The following is a 16,595-nucleotide window of genomic DNA, read 5'->3' as shown; positions in this document are numbered from 1 at the left end:
GGGGAAGTTGTATCATCATCTTGGCTCATTCCATTCGAATAACACAACGAAGCCCCTCCCCTTTAAGCATCAGCTCAAAGGCCTTGTTGATCTCTGCAAATGGCTCAGCAGGGGAAGTCTTGTTAGGATCGTCGACTGCAACATTAGTTTGATATTGTCCGCTTTGGGTCAAGCCCGCACGGATTTGTTTTTGGGCCACTCCCAAAAGGCCTCAAACTAATTGGGGTTGGACAGGAATTATATACACCTTCCAACTTCCCTCCCTCATCCGATGTGGGATGGGTTTGTAACCCAACAAACCTCCCCTCAAACCGAGACCACATCGGGAACGCAGTCGACACGAACATGGGTCGTTCCAGCCCGGGCCCCTGGGTCATCCTAGGCCCGACTCTAACCCGAGTCCTTCAGGGCCCGACCCTAACCGGGGCTCATCCAGGCACAACCCATAGCAACCTGGGCTCTGATACCACTTGTTAGGATCGTCGACTGCAACATTAGTTTGATATTGTCCGCTTTGGGTCAAGCCTGCACGGATTTGTTTTTGGGTCACTCCCAAAAGGCCCCAAACTAATTGGGGTTGGACAGGAATTATATACACCTTCCAACTTCCTTCTCTCATCCGATGTGGGATGGGTTTGTAACCCAACAAACCTCCCCTCAAACCGAGACCACATCGGGAACGCAGTCGACACGAACATGGGTCGTTCCAGCCCTGGCCCCTGGGTCATCCTGGGCCCGACTCTAACCCGAGTCCTTCAGGGCCCGACCCTAACCGGGGCTCATCCAAGCACAACCCATAGCCACCTGGGCTCTGATACCACTTGTTAGGATCGTCGACTGCAACATTAGTTTGATATTGTCCGCTTTGGGTCAAGCCCGCACGGATTTGTTTTTGGGTCACTCCCAAAAGGCCTCAAACTAATTGGGGTTGGACAGGAATTATATACACCTTCCAACTTCCCTCCCTCATCCGATGTGGGATGGGTTTGTAACCCAACAGTGTGTTATGAACTTGTCCACTTCCAGCTCCTGCACCATTACCAACCAATTTGTTGCACCATTACCAACCAATTTGTTCATGAATTAATGATTCAATATGGAGTATATCTAATAAGACTAGATCATTACTCACCTTGTTCATGTACATCTCCACAACAGATGGAAGATCAGAACGAGGCTTGTAGTTTCCAAAGAAAGTCCCCTTGAGAGTCCTCTCATTCAAGAAGTTCACTGGATGAGTCTTGAACACAGCCTCCTTGTGAGGCACTCCAACAAGAACCGCTACTCCCCATCCCTATCGTCACCATCATCATCATCGTCATTGTCATTCTACAAATCAATTGCTAAACATGTGTGTGTGTATGTATGTATAACTTACATCATGGACACATTCAAAGGCTGAGATCATGGCATTGATGTTTCCAGTGCACTCAACGCTCCGGTCCACGCCTCCATCAGTCATCTCAGCAATCACCTACACAACCAAAAATTGAAGAATCAAATACTATACTAACTAAATTTAACATCAAAATAGAGGCCTTGGTAATTCATTTGAAAAAAAAAGAAACAAACCTCTTGGACTGGCTTCTTGTAGTCGTTAGGGTTCACAAACTCAGTTACACCAAACTTCTTAGCTGCATAAACATACACTAACATTAGACACATCCCCTACATTTTTTGAGCAAATGCATTTGATTAATTAATTAATTGCTAAATTACACACCTTCTTCAGACCTAGCAGGATTCAAGTCCACACCAATCACTCTAGAAGCACCAGCCAGTCTTGCTCCTTCTGCAGCCTAAAAACATCACCAAAAAAAAAAAGTAAAAAACCACCCCAATCTCTTGTAATCATCATGCTTGAAAACAACAAGGTTTTTGTGTCTGAAAAAACATACACCAAGTCCAACTGCACCAAGCCCGAAAACAGCAACAGAAGAGCCCTTGAAGGGTTTTGCAACATTCAAAGTAGCACCAAGCCCTAAAACACCAAAACAAATCCAACATCACTTTCATTTCACATTCTCCAATTGAACAAAAACACACAAACACGCACCTGTGGAGATGCCACAGCTGAGGACACAGACTTTGTCGAGAGGGGCTTGGGGGTTGATCTTGGCCAAACACCCAACGTGGAGCACGGTGTACTCATTGAATGTATTGGTTTCATATGTTTGGTTGGGTTAGTGGTCTGGTTTTTGCCGTTTGTTTTAACTTCTGATTTTTTTAAATTTAATTAACTTGGGGTTTATTGTTAATTTCTTTGATTTGATGTGGCCGTCATGACATTAATTATATGACTTTTCTAAGTATATAAATTTTGTTTATTACAATACTACCTTAAGTGACAATGAAACCTTTAGATACTTGCTCCACTATCAAGAACCTCACAATTGTATCATTTCAACCTCTTTTGTAGTACTATCTATTTACCTCATATGCAGCTTCCTAATCTTTACAACTTCTCCTATTAAAAATATTTTGCTATAGATAACATTTACATAAATTAAGTTTGCCGTTTTTAGATAACATGGTTTGGCCTCAAAAAAGTTGACGAAGTGGTTGGGTCCATGCATATGTAATACCACTTGCCCATAAATCCTTTGTGCTTCAATGGTTTTTACAATAAACTCGTAACTGTCGTTTTAGCATATTAGTTAAACCTCTGCAAACTTGGGGCGAAAAAAAATATCGATAGACACTTTATTTTCAAAATTTATCAGAAAATATAATTTTTTGTTGGAATATAAAATTTGAAAATAAAGTGATCTAGTCCATGATAGCGGTCAGCGGCCTAAGAACTATAGTTTCATAGTTTGTGTATATAACTATTGACATAAAAATTGAATAAATTTGAAAACAAGTTGGTCCTAAAAAAATCTGATTTTAATTTGCCATATTCATCTCATTTCTACTACACATATTCCTATATCACAATCTTTTATTTTTGAATAAATTCTTGTGCTACAAGCAAATGCCAACATTTGTGCGAATATTACTATGTTAGTAGTAAATTTTTGAGCAATTGTACAATAATGTTAATTTACGTTGTCGGATGACTTTTAGCCGATTTGCATTAATTGTGTTTTATTCTAATTGAATATATTCTTGTTGAACAAGTTTACAAATTGCCTTGATTTGCTAAAACCATAACTAAGTTGAAAACTCGTAATCAATTAGCTAAAAATTGAAAAATTCGTGAGAATATTTGGTCACATGTTTTTATCTATACTTCTTTTTCACTACATATATTGCTAAATGTACTCATGATTTTTCGAGGATGATCTAATATTACCTTCTATTTATGATATGATATTTATGGTAAGAATATGATTCTAAAATCAAAGGGATTAGATAATTAGAGGATTGCTATGCTGTTCTTTCACCAACTTTTTCAATTTTTCTTTTAATTTTTAGTTTTAAATTATTTTTAATTTCCGTTTTTTATAATACTAGTACTTTGAAATTATTTCTCATTTCTTCACAGATCTGTATTGAATCAAAAATTCATCTGTATAGTTTTTTTCTCACACAAATATCATATGCTCAATTCTCTCTTTCTACTCTTTTTCTCTAAAATCAAATTGCACACATCTCATCTTGTAGTAATTTCTAACTTATTGAGATTCCCCAACGTTTTTTTCTCCAAACACAAATCAAAGCGGAATATCAATTCAGATTTGGGGATATCATTTTCAAAAATTGGAGAGTCCAAATTTGAGAACAAGTCTAACAGAAACAATATAAGCATCAGAGAGAGAATTGAAAGAAGCATCACTGATAGAAAAAAAGAATTGAGCAGAAAAAATAGACAGAGAATTGAAAGAGGATTGTAGAAAAAAAAAGAGAGTATCGACTAAATTGTAGTAGAATGACAAAAACAGAAACAGAAGGAGAGAATTGAAGAACATGCGTAGAGAACTGGAGAGAAGTGGTGAATTGTAGAGAGAAAAAAGGAAAAATTGACTAAGTTGAAGAATAAAAAAACAGAAGAAACGGAGAGAATTGAGAAGGGGTAGACGTCACCACGGTTCAGGAACCGGCGGTTCACGGTTCGGAACCGCCGGTTCCGGTTCAAGATTTTCTTGAACCTGAACCGGCCTGTCGTAGCTTGGACGGTTCCGGTCCCTGAACCGTGAACCGGCGGTTCAAGTCAAGGTCCGGAACCGCCGGTTCCTGGAAATCTTGAACCGGAACTGGCCCGTCGTAGCTTGGACGGTTCCGGTTTCTGAACCGTGAACCGGCGGTTCACGTCAAGGTCCGGAACCGCCGGTTCGGCGGTTCATGTTTATATGTATTTTTTTTGTTAAAATTGTAATTCAAGTAAAAAATGTAAATATACTTGTATAAATTAAATTAGAATAATGCGGTGTACAAATGCAATTTTATTGATACAAATTTCAACTATATTACAAATTACAACTTTAAAATTACAAATTACAAATTACAACTTAAAATTTACAAATTACAACTTAAAAATTATAAATTACAAAAGACTTAAAGTCTTGATTATAATTTACAAATTACATATTCGAAACAAATGGGAGAAAAAAGAAATAAAGGAAAAGGACTTGAGCTCAACTTAAATTTAAAATTTAAGTTGAGATGCCTACGACGAGATGAAGACATGATATTGATGGAAATTGAAAGTGGAGAATAGAGAGTAGTGTGATTGTGTGAATATGATAATGTAAACAACGTGAGTAAATTATGAGCGCAAATAACGTAAACAACTTGAGCAATTAGAGAGAATGAGGATAGAGAATAGAGAAATTGAGATTGAGAAGAGAAAGACTTGTTAACACAAGAATGGGGTGAGTAGAAATGAAGAGGAAGGGGGTATTTATATGGGGAAAATGTGATTAAATTAAATAAAAAAAATTCAAAATTTCAAAAAACCGGCGGAACCGGCGGTTTTTTGGACGGAATCGCCGGTTTCGTCTACGGTTTCTGACGAAAACCGGCGGTTCCGTTGACGGTTTCTGAAAAAGCCAAGGGTTTAGGTCGGAAATAGGCCTGAAAAGCTGTCGGAACCGCTGAACCGGCGGTTCAAAACCGGCGGTTACGGTTTGCAAATAATTGGAACCTGAACCGGCCCGGGGGAACCGGCGGTTCCAGTCACGGTTCGAACCGTCGCCGACGGTTCTGGTTCCGGACGGTTCCAGGCCTGTTCGTCCGGTTCGGTTCGGTTTGGGGATGTCTAAGAAGGGGAATCGCCCACGTACAGCTCATTTTGAGCGCTCAGCGTATCATTCCTCTAGATAATTAATCCCCTAGTGTCATTAATTTTACGTGAGCCAATGGTCTTTCTTGATTTAGTATACGTGGTACAAATATAATTATAGAACAGATTTCTTTTGATTTTTTTTATTTTCATTTTCTAGAAATTTTCTTCTTTTAATTGCAATTTCGTTCTCGAAATAGTTGATTTATAACATGAGAGATTAATAATTTTCCTGGATACCACTATACAATAGTATCATCTCATCTCATTTATATTTATATTTAAAATCATGTCCAATTTATTCGCCGAAAGATGATTGCGAACAAATTTAAGTTTCATAATTTTTTAACTGTATTTTAAAATTGCATGACGAATCAAGACGGTTTTTTAGGCGTTTTGCCTATTTCATCGTTTGATGTGATAAAAAAAAACTCAACCCAAAACATTAAAAGCATTCTATCTAAAATTATAGAGTATCGATTATTTTAGTAGTAAGCATATGCAAAGTAATCACTCTTTCTAACTAGACTTTACAACAACACGTGTCTTCTACCTTATTCGCTTTGCTATAAACAGATAATTTGGTAGATAGTATGTTATTTAGCATTGTAAAAACATCAATGTCCAAAAATGAGATCCTTTAAGGATGAGTGGTGTCCTTGCACTTGTGCATCTCTCCACAAAGTAATTCCTGTCCAAACACAAACTAAATCATCAACAAAAATCAACACAATAATATATATATACATATCATATGATCACAAAACACACACCCATCCAACCAAGAAACCCAAGAGTTGAAACCAAGAACAACTCCCAGCTAATACTATTAAAGCTGAAACAACACCAAATTTCATTACTTTAACCATAGAAAAACACTGCTTTCCACATAACATAGAGTGTGACTAGTTTACCGGTACAAGCACACGAGGTTGCCCCATCCGTAGAAAACACACGCCCATGTCGAACCAGTGAACCTGCAGACGGATTATAGTCACACCCGGAGGCTCAGTTGATGATGATAACGAGTATAACAAACATACCACATTAAATCCCGAGTAACTAGTGCTCGTGGGATCAGCAGACCGTTGCCAATCATGGCCAGCAACATTGTCACGGCTGACAGACCTTTCATGTTTTTGGGATTCAGAAGATTTGTCCACTGAAAAAGCAGTCACAAAATAATTAGATTGAAGTCATATTTGTATGCATCTTGGAAGATGAAATATAACCATTTGTGCAACAGGCATCCACATGAAGAGAAGTGTGGCTGTCCATCCGGATACTGATCCGAGAATGTTTACACCTTTCTTTGACAGTTTCCCCATGCGCGCCTAAAAAGTAAGACGATGGGTAGAAGACCTTCAAATCCTGTAGAGCTATAACTAAGCATACCTTAGAAACGACGAGCACTGCAGTGAAAAGGGCAATGCAGCCTGGGAATACAGTGTTTGGAACGATTGGGACGAAAGTAGACCATATGACCTGCACCATAACATAGTTAAGACCACACAAAGGACCTAATTTGTAGCATAACTAGTTTGCTTACTTGTGGAAGTGCCGATAGCCCAGCTATGGTTATAAATTCTTCCCAAGATTTCCAGATTCCATTGTTAAGCAAATCGAAGTGTTTCAACGAATTTATGATCACACCGGATGCAGTCACTATCGAAGTGGCCACAAAATGAGGAAGAGTCATAGCTTCAGCCATAGCCAGCTGCAAGATGGCCACGTATATAGATACGACTCCTAGCAACTGGATCGCCACAGCTTCACTTTCCTTCTTCTTGATAAAATACGATAGCAAAGAGAGATTCCCGAGCAATCCAGTAAGCATACCCTACAAACAAAAGTGATGAATCTATGCTCAAAATAGTAAGGAACGTTATGAATCTCTCACCAGCCATGGAACAGCCAAAAATGCGGAGTTATTCCCTGCCATCAGATTCCGATAATTGAGTATGATCTGAGGCAGTTGCAGTAAGAGAAAGGGCAGATTCCAAAAAAACAAGAAAGCAAAACAATTAACCAAGAACCAACAAAGGAAAGAAAAAGAAACCACAAACGTAAACCCAAAAGCTGCCGGCCTATCACGCACCACCACCACCAACCTCATCAACCACAGAAGACACACTCCACTAAAAGTGAGAAAACATACCACACCAATTCAGTGTGTCATGAATAAAAGTGAGAAAACACACCACACCAATTCACTCGGTCGTATACCCAAAACTCAACTATGATCACTCAAAACTCCAATACTCAACCTATCTTCTCATTGTGGCAAACATAAAAAAGCAATCTTTTCTCTCGATTTCAATAACCCATCACACTTCATCTGGGCATTTCTACAGACAGGTCTAAGACATCAGTAAACACACACACACACAAGTGATGAAGTGAGCCTGAACTTACCAATGCAAGAAGCTGCAACAGAGCTACGCGAAGGAGTGGGTGTGTGTTAGTAGTAGTAGGAGTGAAGAGGTGAATTGTTGATAAAAGAGGGAACACACGGTTTGGTACCGCAATAAATCTGATTGGAATTCATTTACGCCAAAATACAATACATTTCATTCATAAATACATATACGATACAAATAATTCGTGTATTTGTCCCACTACAAAGGTTTCAGATTCGAATATACAACATGGTTTAAGCTGGATAACGACGCAACAAATGTTTTTGTGACACGATAGCAAATGAAATTACAATGTGGACAAAACCATAGATTCTCGAGGAAATTTGTGGCCAATGATTCCATACCTAGATAGGAATCTCATGTGAAAACAAAATTAATTACCGTCTCCAACTATTACACTAAACTCAAACGGAGCACCATTGCCCTAAACTCACTCATTTTCATTTTAGTGTAAATGTCACACTAAATATTGGTTTTGCTCCAACCATTTACACTAAACTCAAACCCAAAAGAATATTCTTCACTCACTCACTTTTTATACTTTTCAATCATACCTATATATTTTATCTAAATTACATATTTGGCTTATGTTTCTCTATTTTAGAATTTCCATATTATATATTGTTTAAATTATTAATGTTTAACTATTTTTTGTTATATTTGATAGCATATTTGATTTGAATAATATTAATTAAAGTATAGTTATTAATCTATAAATTGGATTCTGTATTAAATCGATAAATTGGATTTTGTATTAATGTACGTATAGTTATTAATCTATCTAATAAAATAATTGTTTCCCATAGATTTATGTGTACCGTGAATATAATCTATGTAATAAAATTGAATTATGTATTAAATAACAGATTTTATTTTTCAATTGTGTTGAAATGGGCCAGCCCATTATTTAATAATTAATCAAATATTAATAGAGTTAAATTAGGTTAATTTTCACATCTTCTTCTTCTACACCGCTGCCTTCTTCCTGTAAGATTTTCAATCTATGTATTTTAATTTCTCTTCCTTTCTCTTTTTCTATTTTGATATATATGAATTGATTTGAACTTGAATGCAATAACTCAAACTTTGAAAAGTGTTTTTGGTATACTTTTAGTGCAAACCTAAATATATGTATTTTTTCTTCAAAAACCTATAATGGGATTGGTTTTGCTTGGAGGTATTATTCTACTGCATTTTAGGTTTTGCAGTACTGTTGGTGATGTCTTATTCTTTTCATCCAACATTAATCGACTTATATATTCTGATGCGCCAAGTTAAATGAATCATTATCATTGCTTCAATTATCTTTTCTCTTCAGTTAACTCACTTAGTTATCTTAGCATTATTTTCTAAATCTTGTGTTGAAAAGAAATATCTCAATTAATTTTGAACAAATGAGTATACTTATTTCTCTCCCTGTAGGAATTTTATACTAGTACTAGTATTATATTTTGATATTATTATTGTTAGATAAATTGAGAATTTGAAATTTGTGTCCAGTGTCTCTTTATTTGCTAATTTTCACAGCTTCAACAATACTGTTAACAAATATCTGGCTTTATCACAACCTTCTATTAAGAGAGTCTGCATCAGATTGGCTTGAGTCGTGACTCGACATGCGTCAGTCAATGGTAGACAAAACACAATGAAACAAACATAAAAAATTATACTCTTTCTGTCTCACAAGAATATGTATCTTTTTTGTCCGTCTCACAAAAATATTCACTTTTTAATTTTAAAAATTGTTTTCTCATTAATGAGTTGACACTCATTCTCAACTAATAATACTTTAATTACATTTTCTTTTTATCTCTCTCTTACTTACCAATTATACATTAAAATCTGTGTCCAACCAAAAGTGCATATTCATGTGGAACAGAGGAAGTATATAGTTAATTTCTCTAGCTAGTGAATTTATTTAGATGATGATTGTAGATTAAAAATTAAAATAAATTATTAGTATATTGCATAACAACTAAAAACCACTTCTTACACATCAAACTTTGAATATTGCAGCCATAAATTTTAGCAGCAGCCACATCTTATTACATTCTTTCAGAGCTTGTGTTACAAAAGATTATGAGTTTGGTGAGTACTAGAAATTGTAGAAGAATTTCCAGCCTCAATTTCTCCAGATTTTGCATATGTGTGCAGGTGCTTCATTTCCATCTTCTCATTCTTGGTGATCTCTTCTTGAGTATGCTTGTCATCCTCAATAGACAGGACGACGAGCTCCGGCCCATTCGGACCTTGCACTATGGCCTCTTTCACCCTTATATGTTCATCAGTACGTATGATATCCGTCTCATTCACCGTCTTCTTCTCTCTCCTCTTCTTGATAAAGCACCAAAGAGCGAAGCAGCAGAAGGCAGCGAAGAAGAAGCATCCGAACGAGGCGAAGACCACTATGACCACGGTAGGAGCATTATCCGGAGAAGGTGGAGGAACACGAGGGGGAGGTGCAACGGGGTGGAATGGAGGTGGATGAACATGAGGTGGTGGCGGAACGACATGAGGCGGTGGTGGAGAAGGAACTACGTGAGGTGGAGGAGGAACGACATGAGGCGGTGGTGGAGGAGCGACGGGGTGGACAAAGGGGAAAGGGGGAGAGGGGAAATATTCGTAGGCAGCCATTTTAGAAAGCTAAGAGAGAAGATCAAGTTCTTTGAATGGTGATGAGGAATGAATTCTGGCTACTTATAAGTTGAATTCTGGCTACTTATAAGTCTTATAGTATTATGTAATGAATTATGATTGCTTATTACAATGCTTTCAAGAATTCAAAAACTTGCCTCCCATTTCAAGATTTGTCTTATTGTGTAACAAGAAGTGGATAGCACACTTCCAATGTTCCAATTGTTGATCCACAAAATAGGAAATTCCTTTAAAGGGTCTATTTGCTACCATAGATGACTCAATTCCAAATCTAATGTTTGGTGCCGTAAAAATGTTTGGGTTTGGAAGTGAATTCAATTCTACGATTTGCATTCTATAGTCAAAATAGATATTTGGAATTCCAAATAGTTGTAAAATCGGACATCCCTTTCACACACACTAACGCAAGACATAGCACACACACAATACACATTCCACATTGCACACACTACAGTCACTACACACAAGTCACAACAGCACAGGGGGGATTCCATAGAATTCCGATTCCATGGTACCAAACTGGACTTAGGCAAAACCATCAAATAGGGTTCATCAATTGAAACAATAAGAACATAAAAATAGATATATGTTTCAAAAAAAAACAAATGGATCACAATCTCAAGCAGACTCTTACCATGTAATGATATAAATACACAACATATATATTGTACATTGTGCAAGTTTTATGTGTTATACATTCTACACATGACTACAAGAACTTGAAATATAGACAATCAAGAAACAAAGGCAATCTGTATTATATAAAACCTGAGGTCAGAAAAATAAAGGAACATGTTACTATGGCCTAATAAAGGAAACGAAAAACATGTAGTGAACTCGGTAGCAAGTGTCGATGGGGCCAAAATCAAATAGAAAACGAACTCACGTGTTAGAAAGTTGTGATAGATTTCTTTACTTCGAGAGCAGAAACAAGAAGAGGAGCTCGTTCCACACATCCGGCAACCCAGGGAGGCACCAATGGCTGCAGTCAGGAACGGATGGATTATCACTCCACGAACCCACATGTGCATCACTCCGAGAGGCGCCCATCTGAGTAACGTGCAGCAATTTTACGGGGACAGACACGTTATTCATAGCTTTGAGTATTGCATCAGATACTGAACTCCTCTGTTTCCCTTTAACTTTGAAAGTAGGCAGCCTTGTTACTTTGCAATTCTGACGCGATCCACTACTGTTCGTATTAGAGCATCAAATCGATAGTAAGAACATAGCATACGCGTGGATACAATATATATTGATAGATGTTATGACAAACCTCCAATGAGAGGATTCAAAGGTCCGGAAAAAAACCCGAGTCTTGTTGGGGTTCACCGCCTTCTCTACCCAAGATTTCCAAGTGGCTAATGCGATCTTGAAGCCATTACTTATTGGCATCCCGAACTTCGTCCTTCCACCATTCTGAAAATACCAACCACTGTCTGAAAATGCAAATTAGAAGTACTTCATAATAAATTTTTAAATAACTAACTGATAAGAAACAAAACCTAGCATCGAAATGCTTCTAAGGTCCGTATTAACCTCTAATCTCAGTTTGAGCCCTCCTAAAAGTTTCCAAACAAACTTATGATTAGTTTGTAGCATTTAATCCTCATATTATTAAGATAATACTAGTATGTAACATTTACTCTAAGATACCAATACACATTCTGCTTATGTAACATTTACTCATCAGCAAAATTTGGTAGACCTTTTGAAGCATATTAATCCTCTACTAATTCACATGGAGCATATATTATTAAGATCATAAGCAATGCATGAGCTGATTCAAAACGAACTACGAGTGAGGTACTAATGTGACAAAATGACAACAACATACAAATCAGGTATCAAATACAAGAATCAAGAGCATTCTCTATAAGCTGTTCTGAAATAATCAAGAGGAAATGCAACGAGACACGAATAGACTTACAGTTCAAACAGTTTAGTACGCGTCCACCAATGCCCCGAATTGAAAATGAGAATATCCGAATCAATCCATTCACTGCTAATATCATCCATCTGGTCCAGTTTCAGCACAGCCTTCACTCTCTTCGGAGAGTGCTTGGGTGCTGTGCCCGGCTGCACTAGGAACACAGAGCGATAGAACTCGACAGTGAGACTAAATGTCTCAAACCTGACACTCAAATGCCTAATCTGCTTTGTGATCTCATTCCCATTGGCCTCATACACAAACCTCTTATCCTCAACACCACTCATCAGCATACACACCATAGACTCCCATTGAGTCCTACTCAGCGAATCTCCTACGAAAACCACCCTCTTTCCACGCAGATACTTCAACGCGGCACCCACATCAAATCTAGGAATCTCACAGTTCCTAGGCTTCCACCTCCACTTCAGATAATCCCTATCTTTCCTCCCATTACCCACACAATCAAAACCAAGTTCTACAAAAGGGCAATCTGATGCATTATACAATGGATAACTATCATCCACCACCCATTTCCCATCAAACACATTGCATTCCTTGCTAATATTATTACCATCTCTACTTCTACCAGTATCAACTACAGTTTCAGAAGATGGAAACATGTAAGAATAGCTAGATCCCATCACCACAATGAAGCATAGAATGGAACCAAACATGAAAATGGCAGTAACAGACTGAAACATGGAGCTTTTGCTGTAATTCCCAGCTAACATCTTGCTGAATTTGAGAACCCTTTTCAACATTGGCCTCAAGTAGCCACAGAAATCCCAGTACAATCTATATATGACGGCACTCATCTCTAAAACGCAAGGAGTAGCTCGCAAGATTCAATTTTTATCATCAAGAAATCAACTTTATCTCTCTCCCAAGTCAAAACATAAGCTAGAATCAAGAAAACATGTAAGAATTCTTACAGTTTCAGAAACTGGGATTGAAAGTGTGAAATGTGTGATCCCAGCTGAGGAAAGAAATCAAGACTGGAGAATAAGGTGAGGGGTGAGGGTAATTAGGTAATTTGATTGACAGTAGGTGTGAAATGGAAATCTGAGCTAATAAATGGGGTCGGAGTGAAGAAGAAGATCTTAGATTGTATCAACCGCTATTACAAGTGGTGGGTTGTACAAAGGTGTAGAATCTGATGCTCTGAACCACATGCACCGAACGGTACGCCCCTTATTATGATTGGCTAATGGCTCTCTAATTTAATTAACTTCAATATATTCGAGTTGTGGTTTTCCTTAAAGCATTATTTTGCCAATTCAACTTTTGAAATGATTAAAAACCATAACTTTTTCATATTTTATAGTAATTGTTTTAATATGGTTAAAATTAAAACTAATGTGATCAATTTAAGTAGTGGAGTATTATGATATTTCGATAAAAACTACGGTGTTTCAGATAATCATCATTTTATCTAAAACAGTTTCATTGATTAGTTATCAATTAATGCAAATTTATTCCTTAAATGACAATCTGTCTTTCAAGACAAAAAAACTCCAAGCAAATGTAAAATATCCCTAAGTAACTTACTTTTCTTTTGTCGTTTTGTTTAAGATTAACTTAATTTTCTACTAATATTATCACCGATCATTGATTAGCTATCAATTAATGCTCAAAATATACTTATTTTGAAATTTTAGTATGATTTTGAATATGGGTAGATTTAAATTGAGATTCAAATACTGTCCCTAAAAGATTTTTATCCCACGTGACTACAATACGTAAATATTTTCCTCTAGATTTAAATTGAGAGTGATACTTATGATCGAATTAAATAATTATCTTGTATATACAAAATTGGATATTTTAGGTATTTTACATTTATAATAAATTTATGATAATTACTAAATTTAATGTATTACATAATTAGCCTTCAATGCTCATTTAGGAAAATTATGTTTTCCGTAATCTATACTTACACATTTAGGTAAGGATTTAGTAATCAATTCCATACAAACATACATTGATTGCATAATTTTTTCTACTAATAAAAAAGACTGCATCATATATATGTAACTTTTAGTGTTAATCATACAAATAAATAATATTAATATTTTGTATCTAATTTTTATTATTAAATAACAATTCTTAAAATTTTAAGTTAAAAATGACTATATGCCTATATACATAATTTCTAAGTGTCATAATCCAACAATTTAATCATAGTCATTCACATCCAATTACTATATTTTTAAGTGATTTTTTAATTTCTAAATATGAATTAACTACATGCTTAATACTTGATTTCTTTGTGCTAACATCAAAAGAAATAATCATAGTCTTCATATCTAATTATTTTATTATTATATATTTTTTAATTTCAAGTTATAAAAATGACTACATAATTATATACATAATTTCTTAGTGTTATTATCCAACGAAATAATATTAATATATTTCGCATGTAATTATTACTATTAATTCTTAAAATTTTACGTTATAAAAACAACTACATGCATATATACTTAATTTCTTCGTATTATTATTACCTAAAATTTTATTCATATTTATTCGCATCCAATTATTTATTATTAATAATTTTATAAAAATGACTACATGCATAATGGCATATATACTTAATTTCTTTATGTTACCATCAAGCAAAATAATCATAGTCATTCACATCAAATTATTTTATTATTAAATACTTTTATAATTCAATGTTATAAAAATGAATACATGCATATATACCTAATTTTTTAGTGTTATCATCCAATGAAATAATAATATATTTCGCATTCATTTATTTTATTATTACTTAATTTCTAAATTATAAAAATGGATACATGTATATATACTTAAATTCTTAGTGCTACCATCAAACGAAATAATCATAGTCATTCACATCCATTTATTTTATTATTAAATAATTTTTAATATTTCAAGTTACTAAAAAATAACTACATGATTAATACTTAATGTCTTAGTATTATCATCCAACAAAATAATAATAGTATTTCATATCCAATTATTTCATTATTAAATAATACTTAAAATTCTAAGTTATAAAAACACCTACATGCATTTATACTAAATTTCACTGGATTTCTTTTTATTATCCATCAATTTAATCAGTCCTTCAAATTTAGATTATTTTATTATTAGATAACTTCTAAAATTTTAAATTATAAAAATGACTCATGCATATAAATACTTAATTTCTTAGTAATAATAGTATTTCATATCTTATTATTTTATTATTAAATACTACCTCCGTCCCTCAAAATTTGTCGCGGTTTGATCGGGCACGAGTTTTAAGGAGTAGTTTGAGTTTGTATTAAATGAAGGAGTGAAATGGAGTTTGGGTCCCACCTGGATGCTATTCTTTTATTCAGAAACCAAGTGAAAGAAACAAGAACTCAAGCTCAATTGCAGTTCCATCAACACAAACATTCATTCTCCATCCGAGAAAATCCCAAAACACAGCAATCGTCATCAAATCTCTGCAAATCTCACGCAGAGAAATCGTGGAAGCAACCATGGAGGGAAGAGGCCTCAACGCCGAAACCCTAGAGAAACTAACCAAAATCTGCCCAACATAAGAGAAAACCACCAAAATCCTCCAATTCACCAGCGATCCAGCTAAACTCGCCGACGCAGAGGCCTTCCTCCACCACATTCTACGAGCAATCCCATCAACGTTCGTCCGATTCAACGCCATGCTCTTCCGAGAAAGCTACGAGCCGGAGATTCTCCATCTCAAGGAGTCGCTGCAGACCTGCGAGCTAGGCTACAACGAGCTTCGTAGCGGCGGCGTCTTCTTCAAATTCCTCGAAGCGATCCTCAAAGCAGGAAATCGATTGAACGCCGACACGAATTGGGGAAACGCGCAGGGATTCAATATCACATCGCTGCGGAGGCTCTCCGACGTGAAGAGCGTCGACGTCAAGACCACGCTGCTCCACTTCGTGGTAGAGCAGGTCGCGAAATCGGAGGGGAAGCGGAAGAAACAGAGATGGAGGAGAGAGAGAGAGAGATTGATGCTAGGGTTGCCGGTGATGGAGGCGGTGGGGTGGTTGAATTGCATTGAAGGCGGCGGTGGGTGGTTGCACATCATTGAAGGAGGGAGTGTTTAGGGAGGGGAGGCGGTGGGAGTGATGAGGGAGGCGAAAGGGTGGCATCAAAAATGAGCACCTAAATGGAAAAATGAGATGGGGTCAGAGTGTAAATATCATGAATATGGAGGAGTATAAAGATATGTCCATTTTTAGTAAGTTTGAAGTGAGACAAATTTTCAGGGACGGACCAAAATGGTAAATTGGGACGCATTTTCAGGGACGGAGGTAGTAATTATTAAAATTCCAAGTTAAAAATACGACAGTTAATTTTTTTAGTGTTGTCATCA

The 16,595-nt window shown here is 36.2% G+C and overlaps 4 protein-coding genes and 1 pseudogene across 9 annotated transcripts; 1 reads left to right on the top strand and 4 right to left on the bottom strand.

Moving 5' to 3' along the window:
* Positions 1-25: 25 nt before the first annotated feature.
* On the bottom strand, positions 26-2,159 carry LOC121804377 (alcohol dehydrogenase 3-like; the record flags this gene model as incomplete). Its single annotated transcript, XM_042204263.1, has 8 exons — positions 26-135; positions 999-1,029; positions 1,133-1,294; positions 1,379-1,474; positions 1,573-1,634; positions 1,724-1,799; positions 1,899-1,981; positions 2,057-2,159. Coding segments are annotated over 8 exons (723 nt in total), but the record flags the coding sequence as incomplete, so codon positions are not given.
* Positions 2,160-5,656: 3,497 nt separating this feature from the next.
* On the bottom strand, positions 5,657-7,800 carry LOC121810775 (maltose excess protein 1-like, chloroplastic). Of its 5 annotated transcripts, XM_042211523.1 has the most exons (8): positions 7,125-7,629; positions 6,774-7,064; positions 6,620-6,709; positions 6,457-6,558; positions 6,268-6,386; positions 6,139-6,201; positions 5,998-6,059; positions 5,657-5,915 (listed from the first exon to the last, which is right to left on the bottom strand). In XM_042211523.1, the coding sequence occupies exons 1-8, from the start codon at positions 7,338-7,340 to the stop codon at positions 5,842-5,844; spliced, it is 1,017 nt and encodes a 338-aa protein (XP_042067457.1). In that variant the 5' UTR covers positions 7,341-7,629; the 3' UTR covers positions 5,657-5,841. The 5 variants fall into 5 exon arrangements, with proteins under 5 accessions (XP_042067457.1, XP_042067451.1, XP_042067447.1 ...); XM_042211517.1 differs by lacking the exon at positions 5,998-6,059 and adding an exon at positions 7,640-7,800 and having other exon boundaries at positions 6,457-6,709; positions 7,125-7,190; XM_042211513.1 differs by lacking the exon at positions 5,998-6,059.
* A 1,787-nt stretch (positions 7,801-9,587) lies between these two features.
* LOC121810957 (protein TRACHEARY ELEMENT DIFFERENTIATION-RELATED 7A-like) lies at positions 9,588-10,770 on the bottom strand. The gene has a single exon (XM_042211708.1). The coding sequence runs from the start codon at positions 10,276-10,278 to the stop codon at positions 9,712-9,714; it is 567 nt and encodes a 188-aa protein (XP_042067642.1). The 5' UTR covers positions 10,279-10,770; the 3' UTR covers positions 9,588-9,711.
* A 137-nt stretch (positions 10,771-10,907) lies between these two features.
* LOC121810719 (protein trichome berefringence-like 7) lies at positions 10,908-13,330 on the bottom strand. 2 transcript variants are annotated; one of them, XM_042211475.1, is made up of 3 exons: positions 12,230-13,330; positions 11,576-11,734; positions 10,908-11,488 (listed from the first exon to the last, which is right to left on the bottom strand). In XM_042211475.1, exons 1-3 carry the CDS (start codon positions 13,045-13,047, stop codon positions 11,212-11,214), a joined length of 1,254 nt encoding a protein of 417 aa, XP_042067409.1. In that variant the 5' UTR covers positions 13,048-13,330; the 3' UTR covers positions 10,908-11,211. The 2 variants fall into 2 exon arrangements, with proteins under 2 accessions (XP_042067409.1, XP_042067405.1); XM_042211471.1 differs by having other exon boundaries at positions 10,908-11,491; positions 12,230-13,329.
* Positions 13,331-15,028: 1,698 nt separating this feature from the next.
* On the top strand, positions 15,029-16,326 carry LOC121803739 (annotated as a pseudogene).
* The last annotated feature ends 269 nt before the right edge of the window (positions 16,327-16,595 follow it).

Source organism: Salvia splendens, chromosome 1 (genome assembly GCF_004379255.2).
Source record: "Salvia splendens isolate huo1 chromosome 1, SspV2, whole genome shotgun sequence".
Taxonomy (NCBI): Eukaryota; Viridiplantae; Streptophyta; class Magnoliopsida; order Lamiales; family Lamiaceae; genus Salvia; species Salvia splendens.
This window is presented reverse-complemented; position numbering and strand designations above follow the sequence as displayed.